The 24,915-nt window shown below is 35.4% G+C and overlaps 2 protein-coding genes across 2 annotated transcripts; one reads left to right on the forward strand and one right to left on the reverse strand.

Moving 5' to 3' along the window:
• Positions 1-445: 445 nt before the first annotated feature.
• Positions 446-6,449, forward strand: LOC111798551 (protease Do-like 10, mitochondrial). Its single transcript, XM_023681781.1, has 8 exons — positions 446-988; positions 1,782-2,027; positions 2,548-2,743; positions 2,933-3,192; positions 4,082-4,209; positions 4,745-4,948; positions 5,264-5,314; positions 5,820-6,449. The coding sequence occupies exons 1-8, from the start codon at positions 520-522 to the stop codon at positions 6,057-6,059; spliced, it is 1,794 nt and encodes a 597-aa protein (XP_023537549.1). The 5' UTR covers positions 446-519; the 3' UTR covers positions 6,060-6,449.
• Positions 6,450-6,933: 484 nt separating this feature from the next.
• Positions 6,934-24,070, reverse strand: LOC111798549 (stromal processing peptidase, chloroplastic-like). The gene is made up of 24 exons (XM_023681779.1): positions 23,810-24,070; positions 21,585-21,822; positions 20,082-20,323; positions 18,589-18,787; positions 17,837-17,884; positions 17,565-17,672; positions 17,241-17,429; positions 16,838-17,134; positions 15,650-15,751; positions 15,254-15,388; positions 13,990-14,214; positions 12,870-13,073; positions 12,593-12,763; positions 11,507-11,656; positions 11,076-11,213; positions 10,360-10,587; positions 9,946-10,098; positions 9,508-9,634; positions 9,182-9,414; positions 9,024-9,104; positions 8,465-8,566; positions 8,214-8,364; positions 7,869-8,009; positions 6,934-7,306 (listed from the first exon to the last, which is right to left on the reverse strand). The coding sequence occupies exons 1-23, from the start codon at positions 23,986-23,988 to the stop codon at positions 7,918-7,920; spliced, it is 3,792 nt and encodes a 1,263-aa protein (XP_023537547.1). The 5' UTR covers positions 23,989-24,070; the 3' UTR covers positions 6,934-7,306; positions 7,869-7,917.
• Between the last annotated feature and the right edge of the window lie 845 nt (positions 24,071-24,915).

Here is a 24,915-nt window from a genome sequence, read left to right on the forward strand (position 1 = left end):
TTTCAAACACATCTTTAAATTTTTAATAGCGTTTTTAAAAAAATTTCATGAAATTTTAACGTGTATAAAATGAAAGTTCTAAATTTTTTTTATGGTCAATACATGGACGAAAATCGTTTATTGACACCTTATAGATTATCTCTTTTTAATATTAATTTTTTTAATATTAATTTTGAAAGTTGATCGGTATTTTTTAAAATGTTACCCTAACAACAAAAGTATTTTTAAAATTTTTTTAAAAAAAATTAAAAAATATATTTTTTTAAAGTCTTTTGAAAGACTTTATTTTGAAAGTAATTAATATTAATGTAATTTAAAATATAATAATATTAATTTAATTTAAAATATAATAATACTCTGTTATTATTATTATTAGGAATATCGACATAATTTAATTAATTTTATTATAAATAGTCTGCTCCGCCATTTCCTTGAGAACCTTGAGACAGCCTCCGTCTCCCGCCGTGCCTCCCTTCTTGTTCATCCCAGAGGGGGCGAGGAGAAGGAAGAATAGCAGCCATGCTCGCTCCAACTCTCCGTTCAGCTCGTAGCTTCTCCTCTTCCTCTTTCTCCAAATTCCTCAAAGATTCTTTACCATTAGCCTCCTCTCTTGCTGCTGAAATCAGCACCAGAGCTACTGCGTTCTCCTCATGTTCTGCATCTCATTCCTCCTTAAAATCCGCCACAAACGATCATTGTTGCAACAATGGCGAGAGTAAGATGAATAATGAAAATCCTTGTAATGGAAACGACATTGTTCCGTCCTCGTTTCGTAAGCCATTGGTGAGAAATCGTACGACATCGAGGCGAGGCCTGCGTGCTCTACCGCCTCATTTGAATAGGAGTAAGGCGAAGAGGATTACGACTGATGCATTCTCTGCGATTGAACTGGCGTTGGAATCTGTTGTCAAGGTTTTCACTGTTTCCTCCAGCCCCAACTACTTTCTTCCATGGCAGAACAAGTCCCAGCGGGAAACTATGGGTTCCGGTTTGTGGCTTTGTGGACTTTGTTTGTTTCCATTTCGATTGATTGAGTTGTGTTAACTGGCTTGTACACCTTTTGAGTTTTGAAATTTAAGCGATTGTCTTCACCAGTCGGTTCTTGCTGCTATAGTTTAGTTGTTAAAACTTGAAACCATATTCTTTTTGTATTTGATGTAAGCGTGTTATTTGCAGGAATTTTCGTTTGTTGCCTTTGAATATATAAGGTTATTTTGAAAACGGCCTTGTGGATAAGGGGAAGTTCCTTGGGATGGCTGGATAGGAATAATTGTATTTCTAGGGGAGTGTAGAGTTCTAGCATTGAGATTTGATTCCTGGCTAGGTTCAACATTCATCTTTGGGCTTTGATTACTAAAAAAATGTTGTAATTACCAGAAAAAATTGTACAAGGGAAATGGTTTTCAGGTTTTTTTCATTAATGATTGTAATGAGTTCATGATAAATCTTTTCTACCCTTTTCATTTGACAATTTTTGTGACCTTGACCGAATGGGGAGAGTTTTTGCTTCTTATTTTTTCCATGTTAAGCTCTTAAAACTCCTTTTACTTGAATGGATTTCACATGGTTCTTAGAAATGATAATGGATTGTTATGCATATGCACATGTTAAGTAGTTTCAATAACACTTATAGTGGAAGTTACTGAGCTACTAAGTATATTTATCATTTTCATTTGTGCTTTGAAGTTGACCCTAAGGAAATCTGGTGGCATACTCTGTTAGCTAAGTTCTTACTTCTGTGTATCATTCTCTGCACTGTTTTATAAAAAAAAAAAATGTAGGATTCATCATCTCTGGAAAAAAGATTCTCACAAACGCTCATGTTGTTGCTGATCATACCTTCGTTCTTGTAAGAAAGCATGGCTCACCAACGAAGTATAGGGCAGAAGTTTTAGCTGTTGGTCATGAATGCGACTTGGCTATTCTGGTTGTCAATAGTGAAGAATTCTGGGAAGACACCAACTGTTTGGAGTTGGGGGATATTCCTATCTTACAAGAAACCGTGGCTGTTGTTGGCTATCCTCAGGGTATAAATTTCTACCCTTGTACCAAGAAATTAAATTTGGTAAAATGGTAATCAGTTTTATAAATTGACATCTCCATCTCTCAAAAATGCTTCTTCTTCAATCTATACACATTTCTTTCTCTTTGTTGAATGCTTTCTTGGTCTAAAAGTTTTTATTAAGAGAAATATTAATGGAAATTCACTAAACATCTACATTTGAAAGTTTTCTATCTCTATTATCGTAGAATATTCTTATAATTCTATTATTCGATTTCGCTGTTAGTTGAAGATGCATAGATTTCCTATTATTAAATATGTCATAAGGTGTCTTTTGAAATTTGGAATTATGATCGTCAACTCTTAATAATCTTTAACTCTGATTACTTTCTCTTAAATTATGGATGCAATCAAGGCAATTAAGGCCAAATCATCTCTAATATCATGCACCCCTTTTGTGCGATTCACTTCCACGTGAAAAAAAATTATAATGGTGGTTTTGACATCTAAAGACCTCGATCCTCACAATATTTTTTTCATCGCAGGTGGGGATAACATCTCTATAACTAAAGGTGTTGTTTCTAGGATTGAACTTACACAATATGTACATGGTGCATCCCAACTGATGGCTATTCAAATAGATGCCGCTATAAATCCAGGAAATAGTGGTGGGCCAGCAATTATGGGCAATAAAGTTGCTGGAGTAGCTTTCCAAAACCTTTCTGGTGCAGAAAATATTGGGTGAGTGACGAGTTAGAAATTTTACTGGAATTAACGAACTCAGTATTCTTCCATTATGGAACATGATTGCAGGTCGTAAATTTTATCTTTTCTTAAACAATTAATGTTCACTTGTACATACTTTAATTGCTCCTGACCATAAAAGAGTTTTCTTTGCTTAGTTCTTTTCATTGTAAATGGATCCTGCAGGTACATAATTCCTGTCCCTGTGATAAGACATTTTATAGCTGGTGTAGAAGAGAGTGGAAAGTATGTTGGATTCTGTTCTCTTGGTTTGTCCTGCCAGATTACTGAAAATGTTCAACTTCGAAACCACTTCAAGATGGGCCCTGAAATGACTGGAGTACTTGTGAACAAAATTAATCCCCTTTCAGATGCTTACAATATCCTGAAAAAGGATGATATCATCCTTGCGTTTGACGGTGAGCCTATTGCCAATGATGGAACAGGTATCATATGTTTCCTAATCCAGTACTTCATCCATTTTCTCTTTAAGACATCCATACAATGTTACTATTTTTTGAAGGAAAAAGTTGTTCATATAGACAGCATAAATATGTAACGATAGGGATCGTCATCTTGCTAAATTTATCACTGATAAGAAAGCATGGGGATGGCAATGTGGTGGGTTCATCTTACTTTTTGTCCATGTTTCTTATCTTCTAACTCCCTTGTTATATTATCACTTAACTCAAAAGATTACGTTAGTATTTTAAAGATATATTTAGTCTAGTTCACTAAATCCTAGGTACTCCTTTTCATATTTAGATTCAAATATTTATTTGTCTCATGCAGCCAAAAACCTAAACTATGATATCAGCTAGGAGGAAATAACAATGCAAGAGCTTGAATTCTTGATCTCTTACTTTAATACCATTTAAAATCATTATGGAGCCCAAAAGTTTAAGTGAAGATGTTTGATTATATTTAATTTTCCCAATATATTAGAAGCACATAGCATCAAAAGGAACCGCACACAAAATCTACTGTCACCAAATTTTATCTTTTTTTTATTCTCTTAACCTACAAGATGCTTGGGACAATGATGAATTCAAAGTGAAATTTCAATATTTCAAAAGATAAAAGTCTACGTGAACATAGCTGGAACTGTTTAAGGCTTTATATCGTTGGCAAAGAAGTGAAGGCTTGAATCTTAGTCCCAATGTGTTGAACTCAAGATATTTCAAAAGACAAAAAGTGCTACATTTCATTTTGCTCGAGCTGTTGTCTGAATTTATTATATTAGTTGTGAAAGTAAGTTGAGGTTGTCTCATTTTGCTAAAATTCTTGATTTTTATTTTCAATAATTCTTCCTATTGTAATTTACATACTATGCAGTTTCTTTTCGAAACAGAGAGCGGATAACATTTGACCATTTGGTGTCTATGAAGAAAGCCAATGAAAAATCTGTGATCAAAATTCTGAGGGACGGTCAAGTTTGTGAGCTCAGTATCACCCTCCGACCTGTATGCTTTCTGCAACTCTCAAATTCACTATAATTAATGATTTTCATGTATTTTTGAACCAATGCCCTTTCCTCACTATCTCTTCCCCATGACTCAAGCAATCCCATTTTATTATAAAGTTCTAGAATTCTAGTCATTCCAGTCACGTATTGTTATATATATTAGAGGTAAAAGGAAAGATAAGAATATCCTTGGAGTCTCATTGAACTTCGATCCAAATTGAGCTACAATCCAACATATTCAATCACTTAGATGAACAATAGATTTTATTTGTTTATTTCTTTTGATACGAAACACAAGGCCCAAGTCCTTCAAAACAGCTATTACTGAATGTTAGTCCAAAGTCCATATCCCACAACAAACTTTGGTTTATTATGCTTTAAAACTGAGCATTTTTAGATTTTCAAGTGAAAAAACCTTTTTTCTTCCATTTACTATTCGTACCAATCATCAGTTTGAATATATCTTTCACTCTTCCTCTTAACATATCAACTGGCTTTCTAGCATTTATATTAATAAGTTCTATGTTTTGCAGTTGCAACCCTTGGTCCCAGTTCATCAGTTTGATAAGCTTCCTAGTTACTACATTTTTGCTGGTCTTGTCTTCATTCCACTTATCCAGCCTTACCTTCATGAGTATGGAGAAGATTGGTATAATACTTCACCTCGTCGCTTGTGTGAGAGGGCACTAAGGGAACTACCAAAGAAGCCTGGTGAACAACTTGTCATTCTTTCACAGGTTTGCTGACATTTTTCTGAGGCATGCATGATAACTAATTTACACGCTGGGTTTCCATTGATTTTTATATGAAAATAAGATGTCCTGCAATAGATCCTTGCATTTAGTTTCCTATTTNAAAAAAAAAAAAAAAAAAAAAAAAAAAAAAAAAAAAAAAAAAAAAAAAAAAGAAGCATTATAGAAGTTGTTCTCATCTGGGTGACTAATGATTAACATTACCTTAGGTCAAATTCTCCCAAGTTTCATATCAAAAAAGATAAATGATTAACATTAAGATTTCTGATTCAATTTTGTAACTGCTGCTTATTCTCTCAGGTGTTGATGGATGATATTAATGCAGGGTATGAGCGTCTTGCAGAGTTGCAGGTTAGACGCTCGTGCTCATAAATATACAGGATACATTATTGTTTTCACCTAAGCATTCATGTACATTATTGACATTGACAAGAAATAGAAATCATTTTTGTTTTGCAATGCTTTCATGTATAGTGAGTGCTTTACAAACAAAGATGAAACAGAAATTAGTGGTCCCTTTTCCTTGGTTAGTGATAAAAGACCTTTAGGAAAATTTTCATTCAGTCAATACACCCACTCCCCACTACTATATTGTGAGATCCCACGTCGGTTGGGGAGGAGAACGAAAGACCCTTTATAAGGGTGTAGAAACCTCTCCCTAGCTGACACGTTTTAAAAACCTTGAGGGGAACCCCGAAAGGAAAAGCCCAAAGAGGACAATATCTGCTAACGGTGGGCTTGGGCCGTAATATATTTACTTTCTTCTACGATTGAATCTTTACTAATGCCGCCTACTACAAATTACACCAAGTTGAAAGCTCCAATCTGCTAAATGTTCTTTCGTTTTTCCAAGCAGGTTAAAAAGGTTAATGGAGTCGAAGTTGAAAATCTGAAACACTTGTGCCAACTCGTGGACAATAGTGAAGACAGTGTAAGGTTTGATTTGGATGATGATAGGGTGATTGTGCTAAACTATGAGATGGCTAAAGTTGGAACTTCAAGGATTCTGAAGCGCCACCGAATACCATCAGCAATGTCTCACGATCTCATGAACGATGTAAGCATCTCCGACTCTCAATTGACCTCCTCATTATGAGTTCATTACTTCACTAGGAACTCTCTTCAATAGATTTCCAAAGTTAAGAATCATTCACCCCTTAATAATTCATTGATTTTACTGAATGGCCAACTTTTCTAAGAAGCTGAATTATGTTGGCAAAAGATTCCTAGGCGAGAAAGCAAATATGGGGCCAAATAGATTCTTTCTCTTCCATTTTTATGCTTCACTCCCCAGATTTTTGTAGTTTTTGATTTAGGGTTTAGGGTTTAAACTTCCATGTTACCCTCCAGATATCTGTAGTTTTTGATTCTTGAGAATGACAGTTACAATTATAATTGGTTCATCCTTGGGTGAGAATTCTTTGAGATATTGAAAATTTGTTGTAAACTATGAGGATTTGTTGTTCAACTGAGATTACTTTACTTTTATCATTTTCTTATACTGATTTTATTATTATTATTAATTTGTATTTATTTTTTAGTCACCTAGCTTAGAAAGGCCAACCATTAGAATTAGAAGTGGGTTCAGACTTATGGGTGTACATGGTCCGGGTTGGGTTGATTTGAGAAATATTTTTGATCCAATCCAAAAGTTCGGGTTCGGGTTAGTTGGATTGGTAACATAGAACAAACTAACATCCAATCTACTTAATGAAGTGTTTTAGGAGACATTTACAATGGAAGAAAAGGCAAGCCTTTTGTATCAGAAGGCAACTCTCACCATATAGAATTGAAAATTTTCAAGTAGACATTCGAGGTGTATTGAGTTGAATGATGATAAAACGTTCTTTTAGTCAAATTAAAGAAAGCACTCTATCAATATACTTTTAAAAATTTCATAAAAAATGTGTTTTTCTCCAAAAGTCGTCTCGAACTCGGGCTTGGTCCGAGAACAAATGCACACATAAAACTGAGAATAAGATAAATAGTGATATTATTGAGGAAAATGAGATGTAAATAGGTATGTAGGTTGCAGACCACAAGAGAGGAGGGTGACTATACTTTACAACATATAACTTGAAATACAAGCATACAAAGTAGTATTCATATATCTTAGTTGGACATGGTGGCTGCTAATCTGAGTGATGCATATTATGAAAAATGAATCAGCATCGTTGGTATTCAAGCAATAATAATAATGCCTGCTGGATACAAAGAAAATTGTACCAATTAAGCAACTTCTACTAATCAGCTTACGGTCGAGATCGAACGAGATCGGCGTAGCAGCTTCGTATTCGATAAGGTAATCATATTATTGACTGTACTTTGGAGTGAACATCCATCCTATAATTACAAACCAAGAGGATAAGTGTCTCTGTAGCCAAAGGATTAACAATCACTTCTATTAACTTGTAGCAAATAAAGGCAAATGAACCTCCATAAATAGTTAACAAATACTCTATTAGTTCAGGTTGACTTTATTTTAAAGGTGTTAAACATTATAATTTGTTGACAAAGAACGATATAATGTCAGGTCCCACATCAATTGGAGAGGGAAATAAAACATTCTTTATAAGGGTACCCTCCCTAACAGACACGTTTTGAAAAACCTTGAGAGGAGGCCCAAAAGGGAAAACCCAAAGAGGACAGTATCTGCCCGCAGTGGGCTTGGGCTATTATATAGAACCTCACAAGTTTCTTTTTTCGTTCGTTCTAACAAATGGGTATAGTATATAGTATGTATAATTACAAACTTTTTCTTAACAAGATTCGAAGTTTTTATTGAGTAACGAGAAGGAATAAGAATGATCGAGAAGACAATATGAATCACAAAATTAGTTTAACCAGCAGACTCGAGTGCAAAAGAGTCGAGATTTTCGTATAAAAAATTATAAAGGAAACAAACCTTTTTTGTTTAATCCCTTTCGATGATTAAATCTTTTCATCATGTGAGATCATGTTGTGGGCCTGGTCATTGTAGATAAGCCGCGTCCAGTGGGAACAACACCTTGAAAATCTTGATCTGATCCTTCCTCTTCAAAAGGAACTGCAACCACAACATGAAATAACACTTGAAGCTAAGGTTGGTACCAGCGGAGACAGCCCAGTTTAACATTAACCTAGTGTAGAATACAAACCTCTCTACAAACTTAAGTTGATGTTCATATGAATCTAAGGATTAATTTGTAATCTACACAATGTCATATCAACTAATCATGTAGATGAAACGCTGTAATACGAAACTCCTCACCGATACTTTCTTCCCCAGCTTGAGCTCCAGCTACACCAATACACGTATACAAAGAATCGGCGTCCACTTTCAACTGATCATAAGCAATGTATACGTCATCAATGGTGGCAGCTTCATACAACGACGTAAGATCTTTGATGCATGATAGGTCCTGCCCCACAGTCAAAAGAGAAGAGACAGGTGAGACATCCAAAAAATGAAGACAGTGGCAACATAATGTGAGGTCACGAGTACAAGCACATTAGTTCTACCTTCCGTGGAACAGAAGATGCTTGCAGATGAGCCAATAGGCCAAGCCAATAAGCATTCGACTTTATTTCAGCTTCATGTCTCATAAGAAGAGTACGTTTTGCCTGCAGAAACATTATTTCAACCATTGGCTAAGAATGAAATGGTCTACAAACTCCAAGTACAGAACTGCACGAGAAAGAATTTGTACCCATGTATGCTATATATATATATATATTTTGATAAAAGACAATTTCATTGATACAAAAACGATGTATAATTCATGGTGTTTACAAAATACCTTCCCAATTAGCAATGGAGGTATAACTATAGGAAGTAAAAATATTAAACCGTTTACACCAAGATATAGCTTGGTAAACAACATTGTCGAAAAGTTTTGTGTAGGTCTGTGCTTTTTCTGTACCTGTGAATGCTATAGTACATATGTAAAAAGAAGAAGGGTAGGGAGCGATAAACTATTTTTAGTTTTAAATGGAAAATCGGTTTTATGAATAATATCAAATGGGAACTAATGAAGTTTTATTAACCAGTACTAGCTGAGCTGGTCATTTAACACTTTACCCTGTCCAATTCTCTTTGGCTAATTTTGTTGCCATGTAAACCTCTCAGAACGTTTTTGCATGCATCAACAGCTTTGTACACCTGAAAAGAGTTCTATCAGTGAAGGATAAAAAGAGACAAGAACTTAACAAGGACATTTATGAAAATTAAGTTCAAACCTTGGCTGGAGTTGATGTTACAGATATAACATACCATCCGAGCTTAAGCCTATCGAACAGGCTCAATTCGAAGGATACGTCATATGTCAATCCAAGAGAATCCCGGACATTTGTGAAAAGCCTGGAATTTATAATCTCAGCCAAAAGCCCCATTGTAATCCCAAAAAAGAGTGGATGACTACGAAGTTTTCTCTGCAAACCCTTCTCAATATCATTATCAGATTCCTCACTCTCTGGTGTTAAAGAAAAAGAATCCATCACAAGTTATATCAGAAAATCAGGGTATGACACAAGAGTCGATATATACTTTTTGGCAGAAAACTCACCGTCTGTTCTTGAAATCTGACTAACTGATTCTAACAACTCTACACCCTCAACTGTAACGCCCCAACGGTTGGGCGCAGGACCTGAAATATAAGCGCATGCTCTTTCATCTGTATCCTTTAAAAATACCTGTTTAAATATGGTAATGAGTAACTTGCTATCAGAAACATAACAGAGATCATAATGATCTGACCACAATATCTTATATTGATCTCAGAAAGCATGCAACTGCAAAATAAAATGAAAAATCAACGAGATCTGAACCTTTAATCTTTTTAGTGTAGATCAGAACATATCCTTTATATGAAACAAATGAGTGAAATAATTTCACTTAAAAATGAATTTTGCACATAAAGTAAGAATATTACTCAATATAGGGAGAGGGGAAAATCTTCCAAAAATAAACCGAGCAGTTTTAACAGATCAAACGTCTGTCTCACCTGCTGAAATTGTAACTCAGATGGAGATGGTCGAAACACAATGGGAACAGAGGCAGGTGCTGTCTCACAAGGTGTTTTTGCTGTGACTGTACCAAGATAATCTAGAATACAAGACTCAATTTCTTCCTCTGAAAAGTCCCCAACAACACTTACCTAAAACACGGGAAGATTCCGTGATAATATATCAGGAATTATTGTTCAAACATGTAACTTCTCAAAAAATAACAGATTGCCATTTTGTCGGTTTAAGAACGTAAAACGCTTATATTTTTGGATTATTTTTGCTTCTTTGTACTACAACGTTATACTTGTTTTAATTTCCTTTTATTAATATTAGGACATTCTTTATCGTTCTCTCGTACGAATACTTCTTAATATCCTTCTTATTTTCTATCAAAAGGAAAAAGAGAAGACCTCCATGTTATTGCCTACAAATTGATTCATCACTGCATCCTTCACGGTTTGCAATGTTAAATTCTGCAATGATTTTGGGGAAGGCTCAACAAACCGCTCGTCTCCATTCAGCATAGCTAACATGAGTTTGTGAGCAGTAGATCGTTCCAGGCTTTTAGGAATAGACCAGTAATATGACATATATAACTGCTTTGCTCTATCAAAAGCATCCTCCAGCCAGACGCTATGCTGCAAATAAGTAATTGCCATGACTTCAAGTAGTAAAACGTACAAATATTTATTCAGAGAAACAATTTGAATTAAACTTTGAATGATTGTAGTGAAATATCAAGTTTTTAAGGTTTCTAAGTAAAATTCAATCTAGATGAACCTTCATCCTTGTTAGTTAATTTAAAGAGAAATAAGAGACTTCCTAAAAAAAAGGTTAATTTACAGAGGACTTCTTGTCTATTATTGAAGGTTGAGATAAAAACATTTGAATAAGAATAAATAAAAAGATATTGGCAACAATTAAAAGTTGCAGCGCAGTTCGCTCTATAAACTATTTAATTCATACTAAAAAATTGTGTTCTAGCAATATTCATATTCATGCTCTACTATTAATCAGACAGAGTTATATATATATATATATATATATATTATGAGAAACACAACTGTGATTTGTAGGGAAAAACAAACTAGAAAATTTGAAACCAAAACCTGCCATTTGCACATACCTCAAGAACCATGTGGAGTAGTTGGAAAGCTGCACGCATGCCATTGTCTCTCAAGGTGAAACGAAATTCCATAGCAATGAACTCTTCGGTTGACTCCAGCGAACAGTTTATTAAGTGATTAACACAAAAAAGTTCTACCTACAACATATTGAACAAACAAAGCCTTTAATAGATGATGATTATCCCGTTATGACCATATAACTCTTCATCCACAATATATTGCACTGACAACGTAAAATCTCATCCTCCCCACACATTGATTGTCCCGTTATGTCTATATAACTCCACAAACAGCTAGATATAATCCACTATGGGACACGTTTTATCGTTTCAATAGGAAGTTCATTGCTTCATTGAATTTTTCCTCAGTTTTAAGTGCAAAGAACCAGTTGGATGGGTGAGTGAGGAATGTGAGGATTCAAATACAATACCTGCTCCCTTGAAAAACTTCCTACACGACCCCCCTCACTGAGAGTTCGAACACCGACCACAACGGCTCCTTGTAAGTCAGGGCTTTCAGCTGCTCGTCCCCCACCAACAATAAGCCGCATCACGCCTGACTTGTTTTCACTTTTGGAAATCTGCATGTACAATGGTATAAATGGTTAAAGAAGTTGATAAATAACAACCACACATGCATACATTTTTCCAGAGCTACCCACGATTGTTTAAGAAATCATCCCTTGAATAAACGGTATTCTTTGCCCTGGGGTTTGAAAAATACGAAATTTAACTAGACATTTTAAATTATACGTCTCACAAAGACTCACAGCAGTTATCTACAAACATGTTTTGAGCATATATAATAGTAAAGAATGAATTAAAATTGTACTTCTAGACACTCAGAAACTGGGAAGATATAACTAAAAAGACAAGAAATTTTCCAATCTAGCATTGAAAAGATAATAGAATTTTTTTGAACATGTTTGTCAAATGGACCATGGAGAAACCAAAGAGTGAACTTTCACCCACACTGTGGGCATGTCTTCCTCTCTTCAACAATAATACTGTTCCTCTCCGTTCAGATGCACCCAATGAAAGCCATATATGAAGTTACCTTCTTTAAAAAATGATCAAAACAATGAGGTTTTAACCCACATAAATGACAAATATTCCTTCAAACATCAGAAGGAAAACGATATGAGAAAAAATGTTGATCATGCCTCTCATATGATTCGACAAAAGAACACATTCGTGATAGCAAACAAAAACCCAGGAACCTCCTTGTGACATGTCTTTTATTGAAATTTTCTAGAGCCATAGCCCGATCAATAACTTTCTTAGCAAGCTTGTAAATCCTAGGAAGAGTTATCTAACCAGATAGTTAACATTGATAACACGTGCGCGAAGGATCCAATGATGGTCCCATAATACAGCTCAGTTAAGCTGGCAATAAAATTCAGTCAAACAGATAGATGGATCTAAGCAAAATTTATGAAATGTACAGAGCAATTTACATCCCACCAAGCATAAAGTGAAGTCTAACCTCACTATGTCATTGATCCTATAAATTATACCTTATAATTCACAGGAATTCCATTTGACAGACGACACTGAGTGATCCCTGTTTCCTTATCATGAAACTTGGTGACATTAGTCTCTGGGTTTGAAGGAATAAACGATGGCTTGTGTTGCATCCTTAACTCAGCTATCTGTGATGATGATATCAACTCTTTTGGCACCTCAAGCTGCAGAAGTATATATAATTTCATTCCAACGAAAAACGATAAGACAACATACAGATATATTATACTTAAGTGTAAAAGAAAAAGAGAGTATAAGAGAACAGGATACTTCTGGCTCAGCTTCAATAGGTTCCTCCAATCCTGCCTCAATAGCAGTAATTATCTCACTTGCAGTTAACTTGAACTCTGTTTCACCCAACCCATCAGTATGTGCTTTCTTCGGAACACATGCAACAATAGCTGCAGGAAGGGGTGAGGTAGGCTTTCCATAATCAGAGATGAACTCCAACACTTCAGCACCAATCGAATTCACCTAAAATAAAATTTTAAAAAAATTGAAAATCAATGAATGTGTAATACAGTTTGTAAGAAACTGCTAATAATCTATAGCAAAAGCAGGTGATATAGCATGCCAATAACAGCTTCAATGCATGGAGAGAATTAGAGAAATTTTTTCTTCTTTTGATGGAAGATTAAATAAACAATGTTCTAAAAACTTTAGTCAACCCTTACCCTCCATAATTTTTTAATGCACTCCTACAGCAAATTCTCAAAGTGGCATAAATATAATTGGGCATGTACGTGTACGCTGCTATGTGCTATATCCATCAATATTTTTTAGTTAATAACAGTACACTTATGATGTATTCAATATTAAAAAGTATATACTAAAAAACAGGGTCCAGGATAAGGTAGCCACCACCTGAAAGGATAGGAGGATGAATCATCCTCATAAAGTAACATCCTTTAATTGAATACAAATTGCAAAGCATACATGTAATCTCTTTTAGCCTCTGGACAGAATCAAATCTCCCTCTCTATTTTCACATCAATACAAATTCCTTCGTGCTCTTTAAGTTTTGAGAAGAAAATATGTAAGAAAATAATAAAAGAGGAAGAGAATTGTGCAACTACCAACTTACTCATACAGAAAGTATCATTCAGTAAATTATTTATAGAAGATGACTGTGTCTCCTCAATACCCTAACTTATTTCTTAAATGATACAATTTCAAGAGAAAATACAACCATATTACGAGAAATAATCAGTGCCAACAATTAAAAAAGCGGCTTAGATCAAAGACACAAACATAATCTGCCTCTCTTATATGTCACTTTTCTTCTCAAAGACAACTATTTTTCTATAACAAGCAACTGCGAAATTTCCTTCAGAATGTAATTATAAATAAATAATAATAATAATAAATAAATAAATAAATAAAAGTGTACCTCTTCAAGAGTAACCGTTCCAGCAACAGCAACCAAACTTTCATGACCTTGTCTTTGGTCCATAACCGTATGTCCAAGTGCATCACTTTCCATTATAAAATCCAAATTATCAACAGATGACACGTTATCAATCATTGCTGCTAGGTGTTCACTGTCTTTTAGAAGTGCATCCATATAGCGAGTCAGTTCACCCTTGGTGACACCAAACTCTTTAAGTCTCCGTACCTGCAGCACATGAAATATAAATTATATGTCCAGCAGTCCAAGTGCCATTGGACTTGGTGTGTGTTGCTCTGAGAAGGTAGAATAGTGGATGTTTGAAGCTCTTAATGGTTGGTAGCTAAAAGAGAAGGCTAGATTTTTTGTGGAGATGCACTGCTCAGGCGTATCTTAGGGAGGTTTCGAAGGAAAGAACAGGAGAATCTTTGAAGACAAGCCGAATTCTTTTGTGGTGTTTAGAAATACAGTACAACTTACTTCTTCTTTATGGTGTGTTAGAAACAGGAAACTCAGCTCCTCCATAATTGGGAGGCTGTGCTTCATTGGTTTTCGAGGGAGGGGGTTCCTCGCCCCTTTTCCCTTGCACTGTTTGTTCTTCTTTTGTTCAATGAAGGTGTTTCTTATCAAGAATATTTATTTTGTTAGCGTCAACCAGTATCCTTCTTTCTTCTTCCCTCTCATTTTCAAATAAAAGATGTAAAACTTTTATGCCTTGGCATTTTATTAGCCTGAATTCCCTTCTTCCCCTATCTAAATGACCCAAGCACCAGCAAGGCTACAAAGTATGATTACCAGATTCAAATGTAGGGATTAAAAAGACAATCAATGGAGTTGAACCATGGAATTTCTTAAAATTATATCTAGGTGAAAATTGATCCAAACCATTGGTTTGAATCGAAGTTTCTCTCTCTTTTGCTTTAACTTTGATCTTTTGTTAAGTTAAAATAATTTATCTAAATGAAAAAAAACATATATCTTTCCAATTCAAATTCCTCCTTTTTTTCATTGTTTTAAGTAAATACTAAGCTCATTAAAAGAATCATGAAAAACTAATTAAATCGAGTCATTACCGGGATCAACAAAACAATCAATAACAAGGATCTAGTTTATCACTTTTTCCATTTTAGGATTCAAATTGATAAAATTTAAACCATAATATCATAGTTAACTCGCGTAAACAAGTAAACGGGTGGGGAAAGATTCAGAAATTTAATTTTAAAGTTTAGTTTTTTGGAACGATATGGGTAAAATAAGAGATACAAACCTCTTGAACAGCAACTTTGATTGCGCTTTGCCAATTCTTGGGTTCAGCTGTTACTGTTAGAGTGGTGACAGTGCACCCTTCCCTTCCAGAATCACTATGGTCCAATTCAATGGAAGTGAATGGCGGATTTGAACTCTGAAAATTTCAATAAATTAGAAAATTTTGAAATGATAAAGTTTTATACTAGTCAATGAGAAAAATAGTCAACAAATAACTAATACATCACTAAAACCAAATTAGGATGCCACATGAAAGAATTATTGTGTATTCAAATAAGAAATTAAATTATGATAGACGACCAATATGAAAAACGTTTGTGACAGAATCAAACAAAAAGATGACATACAAAACTAGAAATCTTGTATTCATGACAAAGACAGAATTGTTCAAACGCACCTTGTATCTTGTATTTATACGGAAATGCAATGCAGAAAGAAATATCCTCTTCATAAGAACATTTCTCAGGTCACTAAACGTCTGAACCTTATTTACTGGAACCTGCATTGAATTTCAAAAGTAGGTATTTGGTAAACATGTTATTCCCTAATCCAAAACAAAACTTCAAAAAGAGAGTGTACTTGAAGAATAAGAGGATGGGTCAACCTCAAAAATAAAAAATAACTACTAATACAATTTGCATCTACTTCACCAACTAGGAAAGGATGAAGCAAGAGTTAACTGTTTTGGAAGGAAGCTATTGCAGTTGAATAGCAAGTGGCTCACTCCTCTCCTCTCTCTCTCTCTCTCTGTGTTGTCCATGCCCCACATCTAGTCCACTCTGCTTGTCATTTAACCCAACTCGGGCATTAGACAAGGGGATTCAGGTATGCCAACTCCATTTTTGTGGGTCACCCTTTCCATGATGTGAAAAAGACCTTCCGGTTGGTTATAAACTGGGTTTTCTTTTGGTATCTTAGGTGTGAGAGGAATGCAAGGAGTTTCAGGGATGTTTCTCGACTTTTGATAGATGTTTTGATTTTATTTCACACCTAGTATTGGTAAACATACGCACCCTCTTACATATTTTAGTTAATCTTCTTTGATCTCTAATTGGAGAGTTTTTTTGAAATTCACCTCTTGGTGTTAGGTGCCAGTAAAAAGCACACCAGTACGCTTTCCCAAAAAGACACAAAGCTACTCTCTTCTCCTTGGAAAGTCCAATTAGTTCTTTCATATCAAATTCTACGCAACAGGGCTGCCACAGAATTTAGCCACAAGGCCTTTGCCTTGCTTTTTAGAAGGATGACTCAAAAGAATGTGTGAGGTATTCAACCATTAGCTTGTAAAATTTCTCAAACTAGTGAATTTTTTCAAAGTTCGTAAATATTAATTTTTCTTGAGAGTTTCACTGTGTAATCTTTTCTTCATTAATGAACATATCTATTTCCTTCTTCAAAAAAAAATTTATCTTGAGAGTTCGTTAGAATGTCCTTTTCATAGACATCATGTTTACATCTCCAAAAGGGTTAATTCTTCGTGTGTGCAAATGCTTATATGTTAGTGATTAAAAAAGCTTTAAAAAAAAGAATCATGCGAGATAAATTCAGGAGAGAAAAATTTTAATATATATTTAGCACCACATACCTTGCAAAACATATAAATTGAGAAATTTTGAAGCAACTCATGCTGAAATATCTGTGGAGGATTTGCATCTACATTGCTCCCAGGAAGTGACCAATTGTGCTTCACAGGAGGACGAATTGCATGCCTTTCTTTCTTAATGATCTTGTATTGATCTACTGAATTTGATCTCTCGTTTGATAAACTTCCACCTAATCCTACTGAGATCTTGGGAACAAGAAAGCTAGCCATTGCACCAAAGGCACTGGGATTAGGAGTAGAAACAGCTTCCTTTTCTAGGCCAGTGTCGTCAAAGACAGCCTGGAAGAGATAATCGGTAAACTTGTGAACTGAGTCCTTAAATGAATTCAATAGTCTCTATTCTCAAAAATGTATATATATTTGAACCAAAAAAAGTTGTTCAAACCTCAATTTGGTTTACTGTCTTTGAGATGTTATCAATATCTCCAACAATGTATAAGGTTGCATTTGCAGGGAAGTACCATCGTTCATGGAACTTCCTTATTTTATCGGCATCCCACTTCTTAATCTGTTCCTCCAATCCAATTGGGAATCTTCTGCTCAGCTTGTTTTCAGAATGCAGATGTTGTAACAGCTGTCAGAGAGAAATGTTTCCAAATAAAAAAATTAAAAAAAAAAAAACTGATTAGCAAATATATAAACTATATTGGAACATCACCAATCTGAAATAATTTTTCATGAACAAATGCAACTGCAATGCATATCTCACCTGACAATCAACACGATATTCTATTGTATTCATCATCTGTAGTTCAGAAAGAATCGCACGCCTCTCTTTCTCAACTCGTGAAGCAAGGAACTTTGGGTGGAAAGCTATCTATTTAGGCAAGCACAAACGAAGGATGCATATAAACTATGTTCTCATATACTGAAACCAGACGATTCATTTGCTATAAAAACAAAAACAATACATCAAGTAGAAAACTAATATCAGAACCGAAAGCCACACTAGTGGGCACTTCGATCATTTATCGTTCATACCTCATTTAAGGCATCGAGAACAGATGGAAGCAGATCTCCATCAGTATCCTACAGCCAAAGATAATGTGGTCAATCTTCAAACAAATTGCAAGTAATAAACCTAGACACACAAGTGATGCAAAGAGCAATGGAGGTATGGTGCTGTATTCTTGCCCCATCTAGTATACGGATGAACTCTAAACGGTCCACCATGATACTTATGATTGTTCACCATGGGCACATTAAAAGATTAAGTTCAAAATTCTATTCTGCCAAAAGCATCTCCTAAGAATATAAGAAAAATACTTAGAGAAACTAGCATGAGTGGATTATAATTTTGAACATCCCTAAGTAATGATTCCTAAGCACTGAAAAAATTAACACTTAAACATCAAGCGAATTTCTCAGATAATACAAAGTTGCTAAAATATTTGAGCAGCTGCATTTTTTTAAAAAATTAAAAAATAAATAAATAAACATTCATGCACAGCTATGTCATGCTGAGAACAAAAGATAGGTGAAATGAAGAAAATAAAGAAACTGAATTACACAAACGCAATGTATGTTAACTATAGAAAGTCGGGACTCATACATAAGTGGCAAATTAACGTATTACTTAGTATCAGCAGCAAGAAAGAAATAATGATGGAAACAACACCTGTTCTCTAAGAGATAAAATGTTTAACCACGTCCTCATAGAAAATTGAAAGACAAAAGATCAAGATATGATATCAGTGCATGCGAATAAAAATAGAAGAACCAACAAGAACAACCTTCGTGCTAGTTGGTGAATGGATATGAAACACAGTATGGTGGAAATCAGTGTAGGCATTAGATCGTGCGCCTGTACCCAAAAGTTTTTCACGTTTCTTACTTCCAAGGAAGGCTACATGCTCAATCATGTGTGCAATTCCTTGCTCGTCATCTTCTTCATCGATTGACCCCACATGGACTTCCATGTGTGCTTCAAACCTAAATTCAAAAAGTTGTCAGGGGAGAGTTCTTCTGGTCTCCATCAATAAAGGTTCATTTGTTTAATGAGAATTACAGAAGATTGGTCCAATTTTTTTTTAAACAGAGTGAGAAAGGGGGAGAGAGAATACGTAGGGAGGATAAGTAGGAAGAGAAAAAATGACCCACAAAACCTAACTAACAAGATAAACATTAAAATTTATCCCAGTCCTTGCACTAAGGTCCCATAGCTTGAATTACCAAAATCGATGAGCAATTAGAAGAAGAGTTTGACAAAGATTTAACATTTATCAATCAATTATTTCTTCGAAATACAAACTGCCTACCGTGCAGAACACAAAATCCATCTTATCCTCTATTTCATGAAATATTGAAAATAGATTTCATATTTATTTTATATGGCACTAGAAAATTTTCAACAAACATATGGAAATTGTACTAAATCTTCTCAACCAAACATCCCCACAAAAAGTATCTCACTGGATTAGTCCACATACATCTCAATTCCTTTTTGGATCTTGGGCATCAAAAGTTAAAAAAAGTCCATCTTTGCAACAACTAGAAAAGTTGAATCACCGAGAAGACCCCATCATTTGGCAACCTAACATTCCTAAGAAGGTGAAGGTTTTCTTGTGGATCTTTATGTTTTGAAAGGCTTAATACATGGTATAGAATTCGAAAAGTCTTCTAATCCACCTTTCTCTCTCCAAATTGGTGTGTTTTGTGCCCTTTTCAACTAGTTATTCGGAGACTTTGCCTAGTTTGTTCAAGCTGGATTGGTATTTTCCCTCCAGTGCTTTGGATGGCTTTCTTCATCTTCTGGTTGATACTCCTTCTAAGGTCAAGCCACAACGATGTGGTAGCTCTTCTATGGAGGATGTTGTTTGAAATGAATAGAAGGGTATTTTGAGATAAGAGTTTTTGACAGTAAAGTTTTTTGTGAACTTAAGAAATTTTTGCTTTTACCATTACATATCAGCTGGGATGCATTTTTGTATTCATTTGGTGCGTGGGGATAGCTCATCTCCCCCCATTTTTTTTTAAACCCTCTTTGATAATGGAATCATATTTCTTATCCAAAAAAAAGAAAAGAAAAGAAAAGAAAAGTATTAATCTAAGCTGGTTTTTCCTGTCTAGTGGTTACGATATTGCTCAGAAAATAATTTATATGCTTCTTTTATTCATGAATATTACTAAATCTCTACAAATGTCAAACTGTTCATAAGAGATCCACTACTCAATTGAAATGCATTTGCTAGTTAAATTATTTCTCCAGTAACCACATGGTCAATACCTGTTAGGGGGAACTTTATTCGGTAAAATAAGATATTTCAATCCATTTTTCAACTGCCCTCTATGCAACTTTGGATGGGACGGGAGTTCAGAACTAAGAAATGCCTCTAGCTCTGCTCTTCCAAACTCAGGATATGAAGCATCCAAATCTTGTTTCTCCAGAATACCATCAGGCCAGTCTGTAGTTGCTGCATGAGGCTCATCTGGACCTACAGTTCCACAAACTATACGGGCATGCTTCACCTGGATGTTGCATAAAAGTACAGAGACAAGAAATATAAGAATATATGGACTATCAAGTAAATAGAAAATAACAATAACCGGAAATTTTGTTATATTTTAATATAGGTTAAATATAAACAAATACCTAGTATTTTCATTTTTCAATTTCTTCCCTAATGTTCTAAAAGTTTCAATTGCACTGGTTGTGCCATTTTCCCAATGGAGTATGATGCCTTGTAGTATAGGGTTATAGTAACCAAATATGGTCACCATCCAAATGGGTGATTTGTGGGGCTAAAGCACTTTCAAGAATCTTGGAGGGTTTTTCGCCCAATTCCCTTCCTTTATTCATAGTGAATTTCACACCAGAGTTTAAGATTATTGAAATACTGCCTAGGTAAAGAGGTGGCAAGGAGAACTTTTTTCCATAAAGGAAATATGTGTTTGAATTGTTATCAAAGATAGAAAAGTTGGGGGCTAAAGTCATGTAGTACTCCAATGATGCCTAATTTGCAACTCACAAAAGATCAATAATTACTTAAATATCCTAAGAGATACAAGAGATTAGTTAGAAGGCTAGACTGTCTAATTGAGACTCGAGCAACATAGCTTATCTAGAGAGTATCATGAGTCAGGACACACCTTCCGCTGATAATTGGCCAGAGTAGAATTGATTTTGGGTCATTTGAAAGTTTCTCCTACTTCCTAAACATGAAATCTTATATAAAAATCATGGTCATACTAAAATTGAATTTTCATTAGATGTCGACTTAAAAAGGATCTAAGGTAGAAAGAAGACCAACATCTAATCTAGCGTATGAACCATAAAAAAAGATACTGATTAAACCAATTACAAGAATACATCGTGTTGTTTGTATACAGCTTAGCTTTTTTTTTCTTTTTTTTTTTTTTGTCTTTGTTGTGATTTTACATTTTTTAAGAAGAAAATTTAGGATTGCCTAGTCCACCAACATATACGGCTCTAGAGGATGAACAATAGTATTGAGTTTCTCTTTCAAATGTCTTGTAGACTAAGTTACCTAGAGTGCTCTCCGTAAGCTCCTAATATTGCATAGGAGTATTTCTAATCTTTCCCCTTCGTATGGTCTCTAAAATGATTTGTGTATAATATATATTTACATTAAGGAGATCATGAGACTTGTGCGATTAAATGAAAGATAACAAAGACAGATTTACAGAAGAAATTTCATACAAAATATATTAAGCAGATGGATCCCACAACGCAAAAAAATGATCAAACAGAGAAACTATGGGAACTTACAACTTTAACATCACGTTCATTCTTGGATAACTGAAACGCAGACTTGTCAAAAATGAATCTAGGAGTGAATCTTTTAATACTGGGACCTCTACGTTTTTGGTTAAGAAAGCAAGAGATGCAATTCGTAGTCTCCGAAGTTCCACTCCCACGTTCCCCAATCTTATAAGCATGTGGCCTTCGAGCATTATCCTTGTTTCTTCTAAACTTGTATCTACCAGTACCATCGTCATGAGAGTACCTTCCAAACCAAGAGGAAATAATTAACAAAGCTATTCGCTGATATTAATATAAGCACTCAACAAAACCATACCTCGATCAAGGAAAGGGAAAATGGAGGAGGAACAAAAAAAATAGTAAGAGTAATTTATAAAAAAAATCNAAAAAACAATACAATGTGTTTGTTAGTTGAACACGATTCTCCACAATGGTATGATATTGTCCACTTTGAGCATAAGCTCTCATGGCTTTGCTTTGGGCTTCCCCAAAAGGCCTATACTAATGGAGATAGTATTCCTTGATTATAAACCCATGATCATTCCCTAAATTAGTCAATGTGGGACTTTCATCCAACACCTCCCCTCGAACAAAGTACGCCTCCCCTTAATCGAGGCTCGACTCCTTTTCTTTTGGAGTCATAACCATTTTTTACTATGCCTTCGAGGCTCACAATACTTTTGTTCAACATTTGAGGATTCTATTGACATGGCTAAGTTTAGGGCATGGCTCTGATACCATGTTAGTTGAACACGACTCTCCACAATGGTATGATATTGTCCACTTTGAGCATAAGCTCTCATGGCTTTGTTTTGGGCTTCCCCAAAAGACCTCATACCAATGGAGATAGTATTCCTTGATTATAAACCCATGATCATTCCCTAAATTAGCCAATGTGGGACTTTCATCCGACCGTTTTTTCTATTAAAAGAGAACACTTTTGAAAAGTTGCATTACAATATAAAAAAAACAAAACAAAATAGATTTTAGATATAGCCAAACAATGACTAAAAGAGCATCAAAAGCAAATGTTTTAACAATTTATGAGAATACCTTATTCTTTTGGATTAGAGCCATTTTTTGTTGGTTTGTCAGGTTCGATTTAGCTCCTTTTTGGGTTGTTTTATAGACCCCTTTTGTAGGTTATTTTATATTCTTTCATTTTTCTTGATGAAAACTCAGTTTCTTGATAAAAACAAAAAAATTTAAAAAAAAAAAAAAAATTACAAGAAGGCCTCCCAACTATAAGTATCTATATTAATTAATTTTCTTATGCAATGAATAAAGCCTTCATTCAAGTCTCTAATTTAACCGTGATTCATTTCATACCAACACACTATTGATAGATTTCTTACTTTAAACGATTCTCCAAACCAAGGGATTCTACCACATTTCTCATCATCCCATACTTTAACCTCATTGGAAACTCACCCACCGTTTCCCAACCTTCAACTCTACAAAATTTTCCAGCTCCTACTCGAGACATGCAAACCATTGAAGATGGTCCTCGGGGCGAAGAGCTTGAACCAGATAACAATCCCCAAGCTTCTCTTCTTCAACAACCAAAGTATTTAGCTATTGGAAAATCGCCTTCGATCAACACAGCCCCTAATACCTGCAATAGCTCTAACTCATGGGGACAGAAGGAAGAGGAAAGAGTTTCAAGAAATTTTGTTGATAATAAAGACCCCCTACGGATCATGCAATAGATCCATCTGGCCCAGAATCCAATGAACCGATGGTTAATCCTCTTTTTTTGGTGATTGCCACAGTGAAGCAATACTTTATCAGGTTGGAAGAGAACCAAGTCACCAAAATTCCCTCTTTCTCTCCTTGCCTTGGCCCTAACTCTTTGATGATAGTGGATCAAAGCACTCAAGATTTCTGGTAAATAGATCATGACTGGCTGGTTACTACAATGCTAGAGGAACTTAAATAGTACGGAGGCAGAGGAGCAGTATCCCTTTAAGCCGCAAAGTCACAATACAACTTCTATATATTTATTCATTTTTACATGAACAGAATTCCAAAAACTAGATTCCTCCATAGGCGAAACAAGAACCAAACTAGATATTGAAGGAAGAGAGAAATTAGAGTAAGCTCAAATAAAAGGGGATTATAAAAATAAAAAGTAAAAAAAAAAAAAAACACCCAAGTCATGTCCAGATGAATAATTTACAGAAACCCATGATAACAAACAACACAATTCTTGACGGGAAGCTAAAATTCACCTCCTCAAAGGGACAACGAAACGAGACTCGACATCGAATCGAGCGAGATTAGAGCAAATAGAGCGGGAAGGGAGCTGCACCGAGTTCACCCGCCTATTGGGAGTACCTGGGTCTCTTAGACTCAACAACGGCCGCCGTTGAGTCAAATTAGAAACAGTAGAAGAGGTTGCAACGGCCATGGCAGGCAAAAACCCAAGAGTAACGGAAGAAACAGAGCTCGCAGAGAGCAGATAAAAACACAGCAGCACGAGAAACAGCAATGAAAATCAGACGACGAAGCGTATGGGGATAGAGTTTTCGGTTCAGTTGAACCGTTTTTTCTTCTCGAACCGGAAAATAGAGAAAAGCGATTGGTTGCAAATCTCTCAATTTTATTTATTTAAGTTTTTTTTTTTTNTTTTTTTTTTTTTTTTTTTTTTTTTTTTTTTTTTTTTTTTTTTTTTTTTTTTTTGTTGATAAAATTTTCCATTTTATAAATTTTATTTGGGAGGAGAATTCGTCCTAGCTGGGCAGACGGGGCAAGGTTTCCACACCCTTGTAAAAGGTGATTTCCTCTCCTCCCCAACCAAGGTGGGAGGTTACAATCCACCCTCTTTAGGACCCAGCGTCCTCAGTGGTCGTTCCTTTCTCCAATCGACGTGGGACCCACCACTAAATCCACCCCCATTGGGGCCCGGCCTCCTTATTGGCACACCACCTCGTGTCTACCCCTATTGTGAAACAGCGAGAAAGCTGTCACATCATCCGGTGTCTGGCTCTGATACCATTTGTAATGACCCAAATCCACCCCTCATTGGAACTCATTCCTTTCTCCAATCGATATGAGACCACCACCAAATCCACCCCATCGTCCGGTGTCTGGCTCTAATACCATTTGTAACGACCCAGATCCACCGCTAGCAGATATTGTCCTCTCTGAGCTTTCCCTTTCGGGCTTCCCCTCAAGAAACGCATCTGTTAGGGGAAGGTTTCCACAAGGGTGATTTGTTCTCCTCCCCAACCAATGTGAGACATCATTGTCCTCTTTGGATTTTCCACCAATGTGAGACATCATTGTCCTCTTTGGATTTTCCACCAATGTGAGACATCATTGTCCTCTTTGGATT

The sequence above is a fragment of the Cucurbita pepo genome, chromosome LG07 (genome assembly GCF_002806865.2).
Source record: "Cucurbita pepo subsp. pepo cultivar mu-cu-16 chromosome LG07, ASM280686v2, whole genome shotgun sequence".
NCBI lineage: Eukaryota > Viridiplantae > Streptophyta > Magnoliopsida > Cucurbitales > Cucurbitaceae > Cucurbita > Cucurbita pepo.

Bases quoted from the DNA above. Each gene is read 5' to 3' on its own strand.
- LOC111798551 (XM_023681781.1), top strand. From the start codon at position 520: ATGCTCGCTCCAACTCTCCGTTCAGCTCGTAGCTTCTCCTCTTCCTCT. The intron at 4,949-5,263 runs GTTTGCTGACAT...TTATTCTCTCAG, and splicing joins AACTTGTCATTCTTTCACAG to GTGTTGATGGATGATATTAA. The intron at 5,315-5,819 runs GTTAGACGCTCG...TTTTCCAAGCAG, and splicing joins AGCGTCTTGCAGAGTTGCAG to GTTAAAAAGGTTAATGGAGT.
- LOC111798549 (XM_023681779.1), bottom strand. From the start codon at position 23,988: ATGGCCGTTGCAACCTCTTCTACTGTTTCTAATTTGACTCAACGGCGG. The intron at 17,673-17,836 runs GTATGAACGATA...TTGCCTAAATAG, and splicing joins TTCTCGATGCCTTAAATGAG to ATAGCTTTCCACCCAAAGTT. The intron at 10,099-10,359 runs GTCTTCTCTTTT...CCCGTGTTTTAG, and splicing joins TTGTAGGCAATAACATGGAG to GTAAGTGTTGTTGGGGACTT.